Raw genomic sequence first — 20,883 nt, forward strand, 5'->3', positions numbered from 1 at the left:
GCCCTCCAGTAAATACATCTTCCTCAAGCCTGTCGTTGCTCTCCGCCAGCGCGCGGCGCGTTATCTAATGGCAGAAATGGCATTTCATTAGCCTCTTATCCCACCGAGGCCCAAATGCATACTCAATAGCATTACACGTAATTTCTCATAAGGACACATTATTGATCCCGGGCCCCTACCTGAGCTCCAGGAAAAGGGCTGTCAGCACTCCAGGGCCCTCCTCATCCAGGGCCATGAAGAATTAAAGCCAAATTAAATTTGACAGCTGTAAATGCCATGGCAATCTATATGCAAAGTAAGGAATAGCTTTTATTAAAATTTCCGGTGTGTGTGTGTGTTTTTTTTTTTTTCTTGTTCACGTTTGTAGAGAGCTGGCTTTTATTTGTGGTTTTTCTCTTCATCTCCCGTCTTCTCCTCTCCCTCCATCGGTCCACCGTCCTCCTTCTCTCCCGCTCTCCGTCGGCAGTCTTCCTCCTGCTAATATCCCCTCGCTGCTTGAATATTTTCCCACATCCCTGACACATTCTCTTTGATGTATAAATAATCAAGCCAAATTATGTGCAGCGATGAGGCTCTGTGCTCCGCCGTTCTTATTATACAAAGTAATTTCTACCTAAGAGGGTCAGATTTCCTGACAAATCCCTAATTACCGCATTGCAATAGAAGTGGAATCTATTTGTGCATAAATCAACCGCCGTCCCCCAAGCGGCGAGGGCCTAATATCATGCGGCACTCAGTTCGGCCCCACTCGCTGAACTCTGTAATTAGATAATACTTTTGATGATGGTACATTTGAAATCTTAATCTATTTTATGTATAATGAGACACACTCCCCGTTGTGTAAAAACACCATTACGTGCGATGAGCTTTACACTCCTCTGTACCAGTGTAAGGTTCTGTCCAAACACACATTGAAATAATCGATATGTCACTTCTCAGCAAGCTAGCTGCCTGCGCAGTGGCTGCAGCCGCAGGTAAATGGGAAAGGTCATTTAATATGGCGGAGGCCTAATTCTGATCCCCTGGAATAGCGTTCCCACTGTAATTACGCCGCTCTAAAAGCCCCTTTTGTTTGGCCTCCCCAACTCCTTTTGCTTTGTTTGACCAGTACAATTATGGCTGGCTTTAGCCGTGTGACCGGGAGAGTTGATAATTGCTGTTGACTCAGAGAAGGAGGAGCCTGTCACAGCTGCCTGTAGGACACAGTGTTGTGTTCCCTGTCCGTGTGACACCTCCTGTTACTTTACCTGCGTGCTCTGTTTTCTCCACATTTCAGTGGTTTTAATGGCGCTGAAGGCCTTTGTAGAGCAGCAGGACGAGCTGGCAGGAAGGAGAGCTTTTTGCTTGTTTTGTTGTGCCCTCTACTGTTTTTACAGTGTTCCTGCAGTTTCAGCCCCGCTGTACTGTAGAGAGACTACCAGATGGTCCACCTTCTGAAATAAAGCTGATAGATTTACAGTGTGTTATGGTTCCCATGCCTGGAATGCATCTTTCACATCACGGTGCTGGCCCTGAAGAATGACAAAATATCCCCGAAAACTATAATTTGTCCTGGCAAAGTTTGACATTGCCACAATTTGGATTAATCCTCAAAATAAACAGCTGAAATCAGTATTTGTCATATCTGGCTAATAAAGTCACACTATGTCTTGAGGGTGTCTTGAGTCACTTTTCTGTCGGTCTTGTTAGCATACACTTACAGATAGGGTGGGGCATTGTTTTGATTTGACCAACTCGGATTCCAATTCCTTCCTTTCTATTCCGGTTCTTATAGATTTTCCATTCAGATTCTTCGAAAGGATGGAGTTGAAACGGGTCACATGCTTATTTCACACATAAGAGGAACATTTTATTTTTTATTCAATGGTGATTTACAGTATTACCGGGCTTTTTCAGAGTAAAATAAAGCCACACTAGAGCGCCGCTAACTAGGGTTGGACGGTATCCAAATTTTGATACCGTCAAGCCTCCTCCCTATTTTACCGCGATATACGGTACTACCATGACTAATTAAAAATGATGACCTACGGCTCAGACGGCGTCACCAAACTGTCGGCTTGTGCACCGTTCAGAAACTGAATACCAAACATTAATACTGAAACAATAATAACATAACAACTTAGAGAAAAACTTTCTCCTCCACACTGTCACGTGATGACAACCACACATAATTACATCAATTATATTTAATATTTAATCCTTGTCTCCTGTATAAGTGCATTGCATTTTTTTTATGAAACTGATACCGTTGTTATTTTTAAGACCCCGCGGTATACCGTATTACCGCCCAACCCTACCGCTAACTGCGCTCCGTGGCTGCAACACAACAAGCGCCTGGAAGTATGGTGGTCGCTACGGAAACCAAAACTTGCAGGTGTTAAATTTGGAATCGATGATCAGATTCACAACGATTCCAATAAAGAAAGGATTCCATTGGAATCGTGATTTTATTTTTTAAATGATTCCAACTTGGAACCGGTTCTCGATGCCCAATCCTACTTAAAGAGGCTTTAACATTAAGAAAATAACTGATGAGGTCAGTAGTCCTACAAAGCACACACTACAAGACAGAGATGGGGACTCCAGTTTGAGACTCGGACTCGAGTCGCACTTAAGTAGCACACACACTTGACTTCAGACTCGACTCGGACCTCCAAAATATGTAACGGATCTGCTGCGAGAGAGGACAGCAGACATGTCGACCCCACCGGCAGAAGCTTTGGCTTTAAAAACTTCAGACAACAAGGCCCAAACAAAAGAAGCACTGAATATGCTAAATATGTGGTATCAACCACATCTCGTTTTATACGTCACCTGAAAATGCCCCCTGGTAGGTTAGCTAACGTGTTGAGCTCAGCATTGGCAGTCTAATGTTAGCTTGCGTCTTGCTTTAGCTAAGAGCTATGCAGGTTAACTCTGATTGTCGGTTCACTAGATGATATGAAAAGATGAGTGAGCGTTTGTTTGTCTGCCAAACTTGTGGTAGTCGATTTACGTAATCACTCATATCCCGCTGGCTGCGGTGCTTTAACTTCCTTCTATATAGTTATGCAGTGTTCTGAGCAGCCTGGATGGAACGCAGCAGGTGGTCATTATAACCACCAGAGACCTGAGACTTGACTTGGACTCTAGTTCATTTCTTGAGAGCATCTCCGCTAGAAGGTATTCGACCTGTTCCATGATGATGTTGCATGGCACAGCTTAAAAAGTCCAGCGAGTCTAAAGTCTAAAAAGCGTTTATTGCCGAAGGAATTCGCCTTGAAATGAAGAAGGAAGCCTGTGTTTTAGCTGCTAATGTCAGTGTGACAGGGCCATAGCAGGCATCAGAACGGCTCATACGTTACACACCCGTACTGCCAACACACATTCTAACTCCTCTCCTCTCCCTCCAGCTAACCTTCCCCAAGGCCAAACTCCTGCTGATGTCCTGCAACCAGGAGGAGCTCAATGACTGGTACCAGAGCCTGAGCTCCGCTGTCGGGTACATGCACGCACGCACGCATGCACACACACAGACACACACATACATACATACCATATATCAATCAGGTGATTTTTTTCCTTCCTTGCAGTGAACATTAAACACTGACGACTGTAGCTTCACTACCCGTGGCTGCCTCTTACGGTGCTTCTCTACACACAGAGAGCCTCGCTTCCCATAACAAACCCGTCGGAGTACTGTTACGTCACATACACACGCTGCCCACGTGGCCGCCTGTCTTAAAGGGGAAGGGTCGGCCGCTAACTATCATGTAAAAGGAGAACTTTTCTTTCAAGCAGCAAAAAAGTCCTGCAATGTGACTATCGCACTGGCGCACATCACGATATAGATGGTGAAACAAAATATCCTGCAGCCCTAACACACATATACACAGACAGACACACTGTGTGTGTGTGTGTGTGTGTGTGTGTGTGTGTGTGTGTGTGTGTGTGTGTGTGTGTGTTTTGAAAGGCATGGCGTGTGTGGCCAGTGGGTTGGTTGTCCTAACTCTCAGTAGGGAAAGACCAAGTTTGACAGCGGCTGATCCTGGACTTCCGGCTGTCTGTCTCTCATTGATCAGCCAGAGCTCAGGAAGGGGCCCGGCCCCGGGTCCCCGGAGCAGAGTCTGGGTCAGCCCCACTGTGTGTGTGTGTGGGGGGGGGGGGCAGCTGTGCTGAAGGGCCCGACTCTGGCGTGCCCGGCCAGGCTAATTAGTTTATTACTTTGTCAGAGCGGGGAGAGGGGAAGCTGTCAAAGAGCTGGGAGCAGCCAGCAGAAGTTTGTGTGTGTTTGGAGGGGGGGGTAAACTCCAGGGAGTGTAATTATCTGTGGTGGAATACTGGGGAGAGGACAGGCTAAGAGGACCAAGGGTCAGCAGCACTCACACCACTGGGAGGTCTGTGTGTGGGGCGTGTGGTGTTGTGTGTGTGTGTGTGTGTGTGTGTAAGCTAAATTATTGATTTAACAGAGACTACACACTGCCTGCACTGACATCTCTGAATCTATCCAATGTTGTTCTCAATGATTATAAAAAATGTATTTTGTGTTTTCTGGCGTAAAGTCCTATTATTTCCAGGCAGAATTCCGTTTACACACACACACACACACACACTCATCCTTAACTACCAGCTATTTATTGTCGGTGACTGCAGACGTAACTTTAACGAAGTTTGTACTTGACTTAAATTTTCCTTTTGTTAAAAAATCACATTGATACATACACACACACACACACACACACACACACACACACACACACACACACTAAAGTCCGAGTCAAGGGACTTAATTAGTGTGGAGATCAATGCTTGGTGACAGGAAGTGAGCGGCTGACCACCAGGGGATGCAGTGAAGGCTAAGGACAGTTTAACTCTTCCTTTCCTTTTCATCTGCAGCTGTCTCAGGCTGGCCTCATAAGATCCTGTTGTAATATATGTAGTGTGTATGGCTGGAGATCATTTCCATATTATCATTTTTACTCTCAATGGAAATGTAATTCTGTCATTGTTTTACAAAATGCTGGGCTCCATGTTAAAGCCAGAAGAGGTTATGAACTATTCGGACGGTTAAAGTTATTGTTTGTAGAAAAGTCCTCAAGTCACATGTGGACATTTTCAGTTTCATGGCACTGAATGTCAGTTTATTTTAAAGGTCATTTTGCATACATTTGCCACATTGTGATATACTGTACATAAACTGATCAAAACAATCATTCTAAAAATAACTTTATGAGCATGTTCAGAGTGTCATTGAAACATTTGGGATAGTGTAAGTAGTAGTTTTAAGACGTTTTCTTTATGCTACATATCCCACATATCTTTAAAGGGCTTAGCTGTAGGTATGTCTTTATGAATTGTATAATTGTACAGAAGAAGTCGATCCATTGTTAACTGAGCGTGTGTTGTTTGTACAGGAAGCTGCAGTCTAAGCAGACAGTAGTGCATCAAAGAGATGAGTTGTGCCGCAGACCGCTCGGACCGGCCGCGACCGCCGACGCAGCCGGCAGCAGGAAGAGGAACATGGTGAGTTCCTCACATGGGGTTCAGTTCGAACTGTCAGGTGGCTAAAGCACAGGTGGGAATGATTGAACCCACGGTCGCGATACGATAATGTACGAGTGAGTGAGTGATCCTGGTGTAGTGATGGACTCAGACCTGAATTTTAAATCAAGCCTGAAGACCTTTCTTTTTGATGCTGCCTTTCTTTAAATAATTGTTCACTGCACTATAACTTTTTTCTAATATTTTATGTTTTTAACTGCTCCTTAGTGTTTAATGTAAAGCACTTTGAATTGCCCTGTTGCTGAAATTTGCTACACAAATAAAGCTGCCTTGCCTTGATGGGGGTCTGTTCTGATTACTAATCCCTAATGCAATATCTCACAGTTAAATATTTTTGTTTCTTTAAACCACTTTATTGTTTCATATGTTGCAAATGAATCAAATGTAACTACTGCTGTCCCAACAATGTGCCTTGAACATTGTTTGTACACCAGATGAAGCTGCACTGATCCAAGGGGGTAAGCGAGCGTCTGGCAAGCGTAGCTCCTATGGCGCCATTTTGATGCTAACAAGCACTCACCCCCCATTAGCATCCCATTAACTCCTGTTCATTTTGGCGCCACTTTGACAGCAAATAACTTTACATCTGAAGCGTTTAAAGACTCTATTTGTCCATTGTTTATTTCTAAAGTAACACGACAACATATAAAAGGATCCATTACCTTGTACCTCATGTTATGGCTCCGTAACAGACGTTTTTTGTAAAAACAGGCTAACGATTGTGTCATAACCACAGGGCTCCAGACTGCGACCAAATGGTCGCATTTTGCGACCAAAATGTGAGAGTGTGCAACTGAATTTTACATCCAGTCGCACATGTGCGACCAGTAAATTTGAAAATTGACAGAAAGCAGAGCTCTGACACACACACACACACGCGCGCGCGCAGAGCTGCAGACGATGCAAACTACGTCGGCTCTGCAGTTTTGTTGAAGTCACAGTGAGTCACGGAAATAAAGTGGTTTCAAATGTGGTTACAGTTTTTCATAACTTCACGCAGACAGCGTTTGCTGCGATATGATATTCGGATATTAATGGCGAGCCGAAAGCGGTCGCGGTGCTGTTGACGTTACACTTCCTCGGAGACGAGCAGCCAGGCACAACAGTGGTTTCTGTGCCCTGGTGACTGACTGAGGTTGTAAGGCAAGGCAACTTTATTTCTACAGCAGCTTTCAGCAACAAGGCAATTCAAAGTGCTTTACATGAAACATTAAAGAGCAATTAAAAACGGTCATGATGAAAATAAAACAGGCTAAAAAATAATATACAAATAAAATAATAAACTATATATATATATATATATATATTATTTATTTTTTAATGTCATGACAGCAATGGGGCTGTCAGTTTACCTTATATGTTGCATCCTCAAAAGTGACTGAATTTGAAACAGCAAATTAGTAATACAGTGGAAATTAGTAGAAATGTGAATATTTGGTTAGCATGTTGATTTACGTTGTGTGCCCCTAAATTTTCTGGTTGTGCACCTAAAAGTTTCAGTTGGGGGCCACTGAGCTCCTAGTGAAAAAAGTTAGTCTGGAGCCCTGATAACCACGAGACTTACTGTCGCATAGTAGAGGAATTACCGTATAGTACAGGAGAAGCTCACAGGCAGTTTGGACTCACATTAGCTGTTTAATTACTAATGTTAACTAGCATTTTAGTTAGCAATAATTAGCCTGTGCCTATGTTATCTCCTTACATATACCTACGCTCTCCGTCTCTGTAAGATTGGGAATGATTGAGATTTCTCTCGGCACAGCTACCAGAAGACTTCACGCTTTCAGACAGGTTGCTCACGTCACATCTACGTCTTCAAGCTCAGTTGGAGCCTGCGCAGTAATGCAAAAATAATAACTATGATAAAGCGATGATGAGGTTTATTGGCCCCAACAATTCAGGAATTTGACTTTGTTAGGTGTTAACTCAATATACATTCAACAAATAGAACAACCCTGTACAAATGTAGTAGTAAACCTAGACAAATAGTAATATAGACACATACTGTACAATACATACAACAATATACATATAGGCACATATCAACATAATATACAAAAATACAAATAAGACATAATATCGAGACAAGTACACATGGAGTGGGATGTAAAGTACAAAAATGAATAGTAGTGTGCAAGATGCATATTGGAATGATAAGTATGTAATGTGTAGAGAAGTGGGCGGGTGGCCAAAGTGGCAATAATGACAACAGCCTGTTCTGTTCAATTCCTTCTCAATCTGAACACAGCGGTGCTTGAAAGATTTTCTGATACTGAGTGACACGAAAGCTTTCTGTCAAAGCTTTGAGTTTGGTTCTTTAACTCAAGTACAGTATCTGTGTTCAGTTTGAGATCTTCTCACTGGTTGGAAGTGGGTAGGGCTCTGTTGGGGCCTACCCAAAAAAAAAAAGGTGATGTCATGTATTTCCGTGCACTAATCAGTAGAGATGCACCGATTGACCGGCCAGTGACCGGAATCGGACGATTTTCACATGCTCGGTCATGACCGGTGACCGGCCGGTCAGTCTGACTTATGCCAATTTTATGCCGGTCAAATGCACTCGGGCGCCGCATGATTAACATCGCGCAAGATCAGTGCACTGCCGCTCAATCAGCTGTTCATGAAATATTATAAAGTCGTAATTATACACTGCTCTGCAGAGCAGTCTGCTCTGATCTCAGCCGCTCTCTCTCTCTCTCTCTCAATAAGTGGAACATGAAAACCGCGGGTCCCGTGAAATATGACAGCTACAGATTATTGGAAAATAGCGTTGGGCACACTGACTTTGATGAATTTTTGCTGTTGATCAGACCCCAGATGAGACAAGAAGCTAACGTTAGCAAACGCTGACTGTCCCTCTGCCTCTGACGCTGCAAGAGACGCTGTGTTAAAAAAAAAAACAGAGACTGTATTCCTCCGACCCGCTGTATTAACGTTACCGTTTAAAACGCTTTCCAGGTTAGTGGGGGTGCATATACCGCTCCACACCAACATTAAAAACGTAGTAATCTTCCCCCAGCGTTTAGTTTGTTGCTAGACTGTGTGTAAAATGAGTGGTGACGTTTATGTTTTCAGGTAACGTTACTGTTGATGTTCAAACAGGCCTGCGTGTGTGTTTTGAGAAATATCTTTATACTACAAGGCTATATTTATTATATTAAGTTGGTTATTGGATGTGAAAAGAAGGAAATGGTTCTAACATTGCTCTTTAGATGTGTGAATTTCCCACACCAGGAGTAATTTATATAGTTATATTTTATAGTGATCCATTTATCTGTTCAAAAAATGTTCTATGTAAAATGTTCTATTTAAGAAAAGATAGAAAATAAATATTTGGGTGTGTTGTAAAGTGGTTAGAAAAAATGAAATCGGAATCGGCTAAAATCGGTATCGGCAGGTCAAACTCAAAGAAAATCGGAATCGGCCTAGGAAGTTCTAATCGGTGCATCTCTACTAATCAGGATTTAGCAACATTTGAATTAAAGGGGATGACAGTTGTGGTTGTGTTTTTGCTTGTGATTGAACCTGCTGCAGAGAAATAGTTCAGTTTAAAATCCAAGTTTTCAGAGGCTTTAAGAAGCCCGTTTCCATCTAAGTGCCTCTGCCCTTCTCTTCAGGTGAGCGGTGAGACCAGTGAGCATGCTCAGAAGCCTCCAGCTGAGTGGGGGGGCAGTGCCCCCAAGAGGATGAAGCAGTGTGACGCTCCAGAGCAGAGGTGGGATCATTTTAGTAGTTTTATTGGTTCCTTTTTGACCAAAAGCTTCTCTTCTTTAGACTTCAGCAGGCTGCTCGATTATGGAAAAAAAAAAAAAATAATAATCAAGATTAGAGGAGGAGGATTATTTGCAATCGTTCCTAGAAAGCATCTTACAATTACATTCCAGGATAAATCCAGTGTTCTTTCTCTCACAGAAAGTCTTTTCCAACAGTCTGTTCGGCTGGACAGATATCACACATGCTGTAACAGATACAGAACACGTTTTACAATCTCAGATTACATTTTCACTCACAATGACCACTACTGCTACTGTCATTAATAAACATTGTGCCGAAATATGAACAATACCTGAAACAGGTGATTTAACATCACCGCTCATTTTACAGTTTGACAGTTTAGCAACAAAACACACTGCTGAGGGGACATTACGTTATTTTCATGTTGGTTTTGAGCGGTATGCATCCCCACTTACCTGGAAAAAAAGGTTTTAAACAGTAACGTATTACCTGGGATCTGATAAACAGTAAATTCATCATATTCAGTGCCCATAGCACTATTTTCAAGCTACTGTTTCTGCCATATTTGTCACTCTGCCATCACTTTGCCTTAGTTCATGGAGCAGACAGCTCCGTGTAATTACGACTTCATGACACTTTTTAAATACTGAAGGAGCGGCAACAATCGCTCCTACAGCGAAGGGCCGAGTGTATATAGCGGAAACGCCCCGTAACGTGCAACATAATTGTTCTCGATTACTCTGTTTTTGCGATCATAGGAACTGAAATCATTATCCTGTTTGAATATTGTATTTCTTGCACAGCCCTACGGTCAGGAGGATGGGTGAGCACAGTTTGACACTGATCTGCTGAAGGAAGAAAGTTTATATGTGCTCGCCTTAAATCTGAGTCTAACATTTGGACGTAGGAGATGATTTTGTGACATCACAACTAGTTTGGAGCCAATCATGGCAAAGTTTGCAGCTCACACAATGTGATGTGGAAACCTGGAGCTTCCAGCATACGTACTCTCGTCACTTTTACCTCTGCTCATTTTGGAAAGGCCGCCACAAGAAAATGTCTTGTTTGTTGTATAATATGCGTTTGGATTGCATTTTATGATGTGGTTCTGTCCGCCATCGTTCAATATTCTGGGGAAAACATGGCTCGCTAGCTAACACCAGCAGTCAGAAACACATCTATTATGCATCGTCTGTTTGATCAGCTACATGTTTTCTTGTGGTGGTCTTTCAAGGTGAGCCGTTGTTATTTTAGTTACTATAGGTTACTATAATCTGTAATGATCAAGGAGTTGAGAAGCTGACCGCATTAGCATAGCTATAGCTAGTTGATAAAGCTCAAATTATACTGGCCACAGCCCAGCTGGCGCACGCAAATGTGATGTCATGGAATCGCCGTAACTATCTATACCCGCGCTGGTGTTCGCGATACTAGTTGCAGTCTTCTCCTGAACAGAAGTGGCGCTAATGAGGAAAGGCTACCGACGCTGCTCTTTCTACGGACTAGAAGACGAAGAAAAAGGTAAACAATGGCAGAACTGGCAGCAGCATTGCCGTCAATACTTCGATTTGATTGGATGAGCTACTTGGTGGGATCAAGCCTTTCATTCACCATAAAAGAACTCATCTTAACCCAGTAAGTTTACCAGAGAGACTTGCAGTCACTCTGAGAGTCCTGGCATCACGTTGCCCAGGAGCTCGTCCATGCTTCCTGTTTTCGCTTGCAATTAGGACTACAGTTGAAAATTAGCCGACTGCCTAACACTGGAGCATTTACAGAAATGTTGATTAATGTGCATTGTCCTGATCAAATAAATAAATCAGCAACAAGAAAAATGAGCTGGTTTGGCCATGGAGATGGGAGATGTGGTATAATTGCACAAATTCACAATATCTTCCTCTCTGGGTTTTCTAGTTCTGAGATGGGATTCTGTAGAAACACAACCAGGCTTGTCTCTCTTTGGTTTGTTCATCCGATTGAACAACTGTCTGACATTTTGGCTCCATTGTGGTTAAAGCTGTTTGTTGACTTTTCTTCAGCTTTTAATTGCATCCAACCACATATTTTAGCAGGGACCTTAAAGAGTACTTTTAATAACGACCCTAGTCTTATCTGTTGGTTGATGAACTTTTTAACTGACAGTTCTCAACGCGTGAGAGTGAATAGCATCTTATCCGATGTTCTCTTTTCCTCCACCGCTAGAATCCCAACCCCCCACCCTCTCTCCCACCCTTGCCCAATACATAACTAAAGTGTGTGGCAAAATTTCCCACAACTCTCTGACTTAAAATCTCTATACAAGACAGAGACCCTGAAGAAGGCCCCGGTCAATCCTGGCTGATCGAACAGCTACTTCGTTGTTGCTGTCCGGCTGCAGATTCTGTCTGCCTAAATGCAGGACAAACAGACACAAAAACTCTTTACTTCCTGCTGCTCTAGGCTTTGTTAATAACTCAATGTGAGATGTGGACTTTTGTGTAGTATGTATTGTTTATGTTGCATTCTATTGCTGCACAACGAATTGCCCCTCGGGGATAATAAAGACTCCTTGACCTAGATGTTTTAGGTGTCTAAAATGTATTTAGCTGCTAGCCCCGTCCACAGCAGGACACTGTTTAGCTTCTGTGTGGCTACTCATGCCTGCTGCTCCCCACTGTCTGCTGGAGCTAACACACTGACTCATATAAACCCCAATACCAATGAAGTTGGGACGTTGTGTAAATCAAAACGGAGTACAATGATTTGCAATTCCTTTTCAACCTACCATATTTCCTCAAATAAATGCTGGGGCTTTTATTTACCTGAACTGGAGAAGGTACCAGGCTTGTATTTGAAGCAGGCTTTTATTAGAGGCAGGCCTTTATTTCTAAATCCATCTTTTTTTTTCTTTGATGAGTGTAATTATTTTAAATAAACTGTTTTAAATGAAAAACCATAGCATTCCAGTGGATAGAGATCATTCAGTTTTTAAGAAACATTTGCAAAAATATCACCATATACAACAACAGCCAGAAGGGCAACAAAGCAATTTGGGTCAGAATGAATCAAACACCACCATTGTGTCAGTTTGAACCCTGTAAATGTACGGGGTATTTATTTCAAATACAGGTACTAGATCAATGTTGAAATGTCTCGCAGCTTTTTCAGCCGAGTTTTCCTCCGCATACTTTAAAAATCTTTTCGTTTTGTTGTTGAAAAGTCCGTCAACAACACCAGAGCCCGTCATTCTCAGCTAGCATTAAAAGGGACCCGTGCTACATCCAATGTAGCTACTGCCATCTATTGGCACCTGTACGTTACTGCAAACTATACTTGGCTGAGTTACACATACAGCCGCATTGACTAAAATACCGGTAGGACAATAATCCAGAAAAACAAAGTGTGGCAAAAAGCATGAATATATTGTTGAATCTGTTAAATTGGTAGAAATGTACATTACAATGAACTTTATTTGTCCGTGTTGACCGCGCCCCCGGCCACTATCAGAGGCCCGGCTTTTAATTGACTACTGGTTTTTATTTGAGGAAATACAGTGCATTCAATTGAATTGCCACACCTGATTGGGTCTTACCGGTCATGACGTCTCATTCTCTGAGACTAAAGCTACTAATGTTACCATGGTAACTACCAGCAAGGGGAGGAGTCTCCACGCTGCCTCCTGTTTATGTCCAGTATACCAGAATGATGATGAGATATGAGGTTTGGGCATGTTAGTTTAAACAGAGATTAGATCTTCTACTGGAGATAAAAACACTCGGTGCACAGAGATCACTTTAGGCTCAAAACTCAAATGTTTAAAAACCAAAAATGTAGTGCTGGAGATGGAGCCTTTCAGTAACCCGTTTTTAGTTCTGATGATTTATGAGCTTGTGTTTGTGTGTCCAGCAGTGCAGAGGCGTCCACCTCCAGCTGTGTGATCCTCTGATGGGATGCCGTCTCACTTCAGACCCGTGCCACACATGCAACTGCAACAGTTAGTTTTACCGTGCGAGTCAGGAGATTGGATGGTTACTAACAGCAGCTGCAGCCTCTGCTCATCCTGTGCAATATAAACTAACCATCTGGATCTGCTGCTTTGAGATAATATAATATAAACTAACAATATATAAAGACCAAATATCTGATGAATGTTTAACTGTGAGTACCATGTCGCTTCTGCTCGTCTCCACGACCCTTTTCCCCGGTCGGTACCTGAATGCACCACTCCCCCAGTCTTCCCAGTGTGACACACATGTAATGTGACACTGCGTTTACAGGCCACACACATATCTGGATACACATCCGTGGGAGATATTGAGCGTAAATCAGAGGAGGACGGCAGTATAACGGGGAGCCTCCTATCCTGTCACATGACAGGAGCATTCTGTCCAATCGGCTTCTTTCTGACGGGAGGAAACCCACACCTTCACTTTGTCAAGTGACACTGATGTCATGATTCAGGAATTCAAAACACTTACCAGGAAGCGATATTACGTATCCCACAATGGCCACGCCAAGACCTGCCCTTCAATATAATTTTTTGGCCAGGCCTCCATGCTTACGCAAGGTAACGTAACCTGATTTGTTCAGGTCCTATCCCCTGACCAATCGGCTATCCTAAAATTAACCACTCGAGGTGAAATGCCTAACCCCAACCAATCAAGCTGCTTCGTAGGGCGGGTCTTGGCGTGGCCATAGTGGGATTCGTAATTTCGCTACCAGGAAATGCTAATTATTGCAACATCTAAGTACTAATCAATTATGAAACTACAAAATGGCCATTATTAAATAAATGGAATAAAAATGGTGAAATAAAGCATCACATGACTAGAGTAAAATAGACTGAACCAAAACTATTTAAAGTAAACAATGGTTAAAACTCAGCTGATTATCAGGAAATGTTATTTCTGTCACCCCGTTAAGTTTGAGTTTAGCATAGAAATATTGATTTATTTTCACCGTTTGTTTTATTTCATTTCTAATGTTCTTTCTCCTGACACCTTTGAGCCAATCAGTGTCAATGAGAAAATGCTATTATGAAATATTTTTTTAATAAAAACAGCTACTAAATAACATTTCACAATAACCAGTTGAGTTCTAAATCTGTTTAATTATTTCGTACACATATTGTTTTATATTTAATAGTGGTTATATAATGTTTCATAATTATGACTAGGAATGTATTCCATGTTCACATTTACAATAATTGGAATGTCTGAGTTTGTTTTCCGGATCTACAGTAGTTACTACTACTAGAATTATGATTATTGTTATGATGAATGGAATGAGTGCATTTAATCAGCTGCACTGTGTTCTATCTGCATCCAGGCCAGGAAACCTGCCTAACAGAAGTTCTATAAGCTGACTCTTGTATTTTAATGATTACATCAAGCCTATATCCTTTATTAACTAAATCAACAAATATTTGCTTCTCTTCTGCAAAATACTGCATTACCACGATATAGCATTTTTAAGCGTGGTGTGTATCTTACAGATCATTTTTAATATCTTTTTCTTTTTTACACATTTTTGCTATCTAAAGCTGTTACACTGGCTACAAAATCATGAATGGAGATGGAAATCATTATAATTTCCTAATAAAACTCTGAAATAAGTCGGTGTGTGTTTGTGCATTTGTCAGCTCTTGGTTTGATCAAACCTCCACTAGATGGAGACACAGAACAGTGGTGGAGCAGCAGTGTCATTTGGAGAAATAAGGCATGGGATTGGTTTATTCTAGTCACAGGGAAGAACTCGTCATTTAGATTAGACTGAAGTGCATTTGACATGTCCGCAAAGAAAATGTCCCAGAGTGAATAAAGAAAAATGAGGCCCACGCTTTGGAGCAGCGTTCACAGATCTGAAGGTGTTTAATGTTGGATTGTATCTCTACATCCCAACTCTGGATGGGTCGTCCACTAGCGGGCCAGCGCGGCCTTCTGAAGACGGTCAACGTTTTCAACCCGACTGGGCAGCAGAGAGACGGGTCAGGGATCTGATGGGTTTGTCTTACAGCAGCGTAGATGGTCAGACCACTCAGCCACTGCTGGTTTGATACCGATACATGGGATGTATGTATGACATGACTGTAGCAGATAAATATGAGGGGCCATCTGGGACGTTATTAACACCTCACATATATAAGTGAAATGCTCTCACACACTCTACTGAAATGCTTTGATACACACTAGGGAAAAATGATACTGTCACATACTATACTGAAACCTCACACACACACAACTGAAACACTTTATTTATTTTTAAAGATTATTTTTTGGCACTTTTCCCTTTATTAGATGGTGACAGTGGATAGACAGGAAATGGGGAGAGAGATGGGGGATGACCTGCAGCAAAGGGCGGCAGGTCAGATTCCAACCCGCGCCGCTGCCTTGGACTCAGCCTACGGGCCTCTAGCTCTGACTGGGTGAGCTAGAGGCCGCCCCGAAACACTCTTATTTAACACTACAGAAACGCTTTCAGAGAGCATTTCACCTGTATGTGGTTGAGGTAATTGTGAATAATGGCCCAGATGGCCCCTCATATAGGGAACACCATACGGATATGTTACCAAACTTTAAAACTAGATGTCATTGGAGGGGGGGGGGGTCTTTTAAGGGTATGGTTTTGTGTAATCATTTTGGGGGAATCCATTCCCTTTCTGTTTGTGTATTACTCAGCAGTGTTTACAGGTTTTACAATTGAAAATAAGGAAAGGAAGACCAAAAGAAATATGTACTGGCTATTTCTTAAATAGAAAGTAGTCTCTTTGAAAAGAGTTGACAGTGTGTCCTCTTCATTATCCTGAGTCACAGAGACACCTTGTCTGCAAAGAGATGAAATGTCATGCTCCAATGCCATGGCAACTACAAACGAAATCCCATTCACCTCCATCGTGTTGGGGGGAGGCAGATATCTGAAAACCTGGACACATGAAACCTAAACTAAATGGATGGGCATATGCCACCAGATATAAAGGACTTATTTATTTAGACATTTATTTATTTGCACAATAAATTGAGGCAACAAAAATACAAGAATAAAATAAAACAGAAGTAAGCACTGAATTAAAAAAAATAAGGTTGGCTACATGAAACAACAAAGGCATAAAATAAATTACAAGAATATAGGTAAAAGTAGGATGTGTGGACTTCTGTGTATATGTGTAAGTAGTTCTGAGAGACAGGAAGGCCAAACCCTATCAGATATGAACAGTTGAGATCAATACAGACAATGATTGGGCTGAACAGAGCCTTTACGATAAGCTGTCTACAATTCTCCTGCTCATGTCAAAAATGTTTTGCATTCATGTGTCTTTTCCAACAAATAATTCTAGATATATTATAGAAGCGGCTTAGTAGCAGCAGTGGAACGACCGATGAATGAACGGTCCTATAGAAAGCAGTGCGCCTCCTGTTCCTTCATCTGTACTTGTCTTGACTGTCCTTTGATCCATAGTGGCTGCCTCTCTGTACCTGCAACATGTTCTGGAGGTTTCTAAATCGGTTCTAAATGATCACTGAGGGCCCTTCATGACCCGCGGCCGGTTCCGGGAAAGCAGGTTTACTGACTTATCTGCTTGACTTTAGTGAATAAAACCCAGAGCAACCCTCAAAATCTGGAACACGAACGGATCTGACCTGCATGTGTTCATCAGCCAAGCTACCCAGATAACTCGGTAAGCCTGCAACGTTTCGCTGCTCTTTGCTACTATTGACCTGTCTCACCTCGTAGATGTGCAAAGTGTTTTTTTTCTGGACTTAGTTTTTTATAATAAACACAAGCTTAAAGAAGCTGTTGGAGTAGCAGGAGATTTGCCTCAAAACCAATCTCAGCATCTCCCTAAGTATGCCTGAGTCACTGATGGCACTAACATTGGAATAATGCCAAATGCCAAAGACTTCCTCCTAATGTCCCCTCTGTCTGCACAGACGGGCAGTGACACGTGGCCTCCATGTGAATCAGGGTCCCGGGGTCATGTATCACAGGGGCCGACTGATTCTTTGTCATCACTCACAGAAGGCCCCCGAAGCAACCCAAGTGTATCTTACTGACATACACTGTACTTCTACTTCAGAGGAAATCATTCTACTTCTACATTTACCTGACAGAGAACTGTTGCTGGTTCTGTTGCAGATTTAGATTTACTCACAAAATACAACGATTGGTCAGCGTTTCTGGGTCTCCTGCACCTGTGCTCTCGGAGTCTCTGCACTGTCATCGCAGCCGGGGAATGACAGTAGCGGTACATTCTACCTATATATAGTTTAGTTGTGACATCACACTGTACACAAAGTGCCTCGGAACACACCGAAGCAAAGCCGTCTTGAGCTTGACGTAATACTCGCGTGCGCGAGACGTAATACAAAAAATGATGAAGTGCTCTTTAAGCACCGCATTTAAGTGGAAGTACTAAAGTATTCAAAATGTTTTGTACTTAAGTATTGCAGGTAGATTATTTTAAAATGTACTACTCAAGTACTGAAAGTAAAAGTACAAGTATTGTGTTATGTAGTTATTAAAGAAAGCAGTCAAAAGTTTGAATATCATATTGTTTATATTATTTCAAATGTTTAGCCTAAAGGACACTCACGGTTCCTTTGGTTGTAGCAGCAGTACAAGGACAGTCAGTACAACCCCATGTCATGAACTAGTAGCTAGTTAGCTAGTTAGCTAGCGCTTACTGATAGCTCAAGCTGGTGTGCCATTTGTGTGTTATATTTGTAACTTATTACCTTATATGTTTCTTCAAATTTGACGGTTAATTCTATGCCCTACTATCAGTCCCTCCAGAAAAACGTGATTATGCGATCGCATAATTCAATGCATAATCAGCCAAAGTCCGTGTTATGCGGGGGCCGCATTTTTTCAACTACGCCGCACAAATTGCAGATTTCCGCGCAAAAAAGTCACATATATCTTAGCAGAAAGTTGAAAAATGTTGCGTTAGGGCCTACTTCACACAAGTGCATCCATTTTCCCCTGTTGCCATGGGAACATTATGAAGTGATGTTATTACGCGACGTGAACATCATCGAAAAGCAGGGTGTTGGGGGAATCACTTTTTTTTCTTTTTCATCAAACTGCAATTTTTGTAAGTTCCCGCAATTTCATTGCATAAAATTGCATAAATATCCCGCATATTCCATCGCATTTTTTAATAAAACGTGTCGCATAATCAATCTCTGCATTTATAGTTTCCTTTTCCGCACTCAGTAACGCGAGTTACAACGCATTTTAACGCAACATTTAGTGGTGTTTTTTTTTTTTTTTTTAAAGAATTCACGAACACCACAAAACATTTCTTCACAGGAAAAAAAAAAAAGCCGTGTTGCTGTTGCTGTATTCGATGGTTGAGATGACTGCAGAGACAGATACATTTGCGACATGGACATTATTTTCAGGAGTTATTACGCTGCGTTGAAGTGGTCAGAGCCCGAACCGGAGACGGTACGGACTACATCTATGTCCCAACAGGTGACGGTACGTCAGCGCCGACAGTAGTGTGTCCGAGCCGCTGACAGATAGAAACATGTCGGGAATTAATGTTTAGGCTTGCTACACGTAAATATCATTACATTTTATCAGCCGTGGAGACTATGCCTGTAGTGGAATGGCTTCGAATGACCACCAAAAACGCCTGTCTTTTACTGTGACCATTGACTGTTCAATATGTTGCAGTTTTACAAACAAGAAAGTGAGCAACTTTAGCTTGACGGACATGATTTGCATCTATCGTCTCACGTTCATCTCATAGACATATATAAACTGGAGCACCAGGTCCCGTGTCTCTGGACGAGACCAGTGAAGGATATCAGAAGTCTCTTTCCCGGTGCTGGCTGAGCGTTAAGGCCCGTTCACATTATACGCGCAAACGGCAGCGCTGCGCTATGAAACCCATTATTGTCAATGGCTTGCGCGCGCAAGAACTGGTCTGCTGCTGCGCTGAGCAAAGCGCAGCGCAAGCGGCATCTTGCGGCTGGCCGCTCTTGCCCGTGCCGCGGTCAAAGTTCAACATGGTTCAACTTTGACCGCAGCCGCGGTGCGCTGTGACGTGCATTCAGGTGTCTGAAAAAAAGTAAACACCGAATACACGTGGATCCACAAACGGAACATGGACGAGAGCTTGATTTGGGTCAGCGATCTCCCAGAGCTGTACACACAGTTCGAGGTCGTACAGAGACCTCGGACGCAAAACTATGCTGTGGTGCATATTTCCACAATAATAGGCATGCCAGATGTGTAGCTTATTGTAGCCTCCTAATTTAAATCATTCAGGTTTGTTTTAGCTATGTGAAATCAACATGGACATGTCTCCACTAAAAACAGTGAGTGCATTTCTTAAAACAATTGGTGTACGGCACCGCATAGTGACTGATTGCCCGCCGGTATTTAGATTGAAATCTTTTATGTGTCCAAAGCAAGTATTTATACCCATGACCCAATCAAACTGACCAGTCCTTACGCCATCGTTTATACCAATATAGTGAAACTGCTTTGTGTTGTGTTCCATATTTAACAGTTCACTCTGTAAGAATAGTGTAATGAACAATGCACATGAAAGGGAGCACTATTCCCTATGGGACACATTATTGTCATCTCTGATCTGAGAAATGTGCCAAAGCAACTGAGAAGAAGTGTACTGTTGTGAGCTGCGAAAACCAAATACCAAGTTGATATACAGCTCCATACAGGTATTTGTAGGATATATTTGTATTTGTATGTTTATATGAAGTAAAATATGTTTGGACTGATTGACACAAGTCATGTTCGTTTTCATTGTAGTTCACATATAGGTATTTATGTTTGTGGCCGTTACACAGAATAACGACCCATTTCCAAGTGTGTAAGCTCCAGTTTTGGAGGAATTAATTGCACATATGCATTAAACAGTGTTTTCCAGAGTATGAATGAATGATGATGAATGTATGAATTCAGGCTCATGGCTTAGCTTTATTATACCCAACTGCAATAACTGCAGACATCTCGTATGTAAACATGCAATGACACACAGTGTTGACATGCAACATTTTATTTAGAAATGAAAACCCATTCATAACCCATCCGCGAAATCGTAGGCCCGACTCTCGTCAGCAGACTGTCTGCTCCCTGTTGAGCCAAAATGACCCCTGGAACCGGTCACAGCGAAAGCGGAGCTCCTGCAGCCAGAATTCCCCCAAGTGCTCTCTGGACCTGAGGGTCTCGTGTCCCCACACCTTTCTTGCTGCTGCTGCTGCTGCTGCTGCTGCTGCGGGTGCTGCTGCTGCTGCGGGTGCTGCTGCTGCTGCGGGTGCTGCTGCGGGTGCCTTCCTCTGTCTTCTCCTCACACCCAGGGCAAGTGCCAAGGCTTTCTTTTGGTTCAAAGACACAAATCTCTACTGTGTATCCTACATAATGTTGCGTACTGCTCGTCTGATGTAAACACCGGACGCAGACGCGACGTGCATTCAAATATTGGCGTATGTATGACATAAATTTGCGCTGCGCCCGGCGGCAAGCACAACAAATATATTTGGGAATTGGACAACCTAGCGGCGAGTGCAGCGCATGCCGCGTACAATGTGAACAGGCCCTTACTGAGCAGCCTCCAACTGAGCTTGAAGACGTAGATGTGACGTGAGCAACCTGTCT

The 20,883-nt window shown here is 42.5% G+C and overlaps 1 protein-coding gene across 1 annotated transcript in view; it reads left to right on the plus strand.

Moving 5' to 3' along the window:
* Window positions 1–14,870, plus strand: part of arhgef39 (Rho guanine nucleotide exchange factor (GEF) 39) — a 68,636-nt gene extending 53,766 nt beyond the window's left edge. The window contains exons 10-13 of the mRNA XM_039792454.1: window positions 3,393–3,481; window positions 5,394–5,502; window positions 9,159–9,256; window positions 13,162–14,870. Of these exons, the coding sequence (XP_039648388.1) occupies window positions 3,393–3,481; window positions 5,394–5,502; window positions 9,159–9,256; window positions 13,162–13,201 (336 nt within the window). The 3' untranslated portion in view covers window positions 13,202–14,870. The remainder of the gene's footprint in view (window positions 1–3,392; window positions 3,482–5,393; window positions 5,503–9,158; window positions 9,257–13,161) is intronic.
* The last annotated feature ends 6,013 nt before the right edge of the window (window positions 14,871–20,883 follow it).

This window comes from Perca fluviatilis, chromosome 23 (assembly GCF_010015445.1).
Source record: "Perca fluviatilis chromosome 23, GENO_Pfluv_1.0, whole genome shotgun sequence".
In the NCBI taxonomy this organism is placed as follows: Eukaryota; Metazoa; Chordata; class Actinopteri; order Perciformes; family Percidae; genus Perca; species Perca fluviatilis.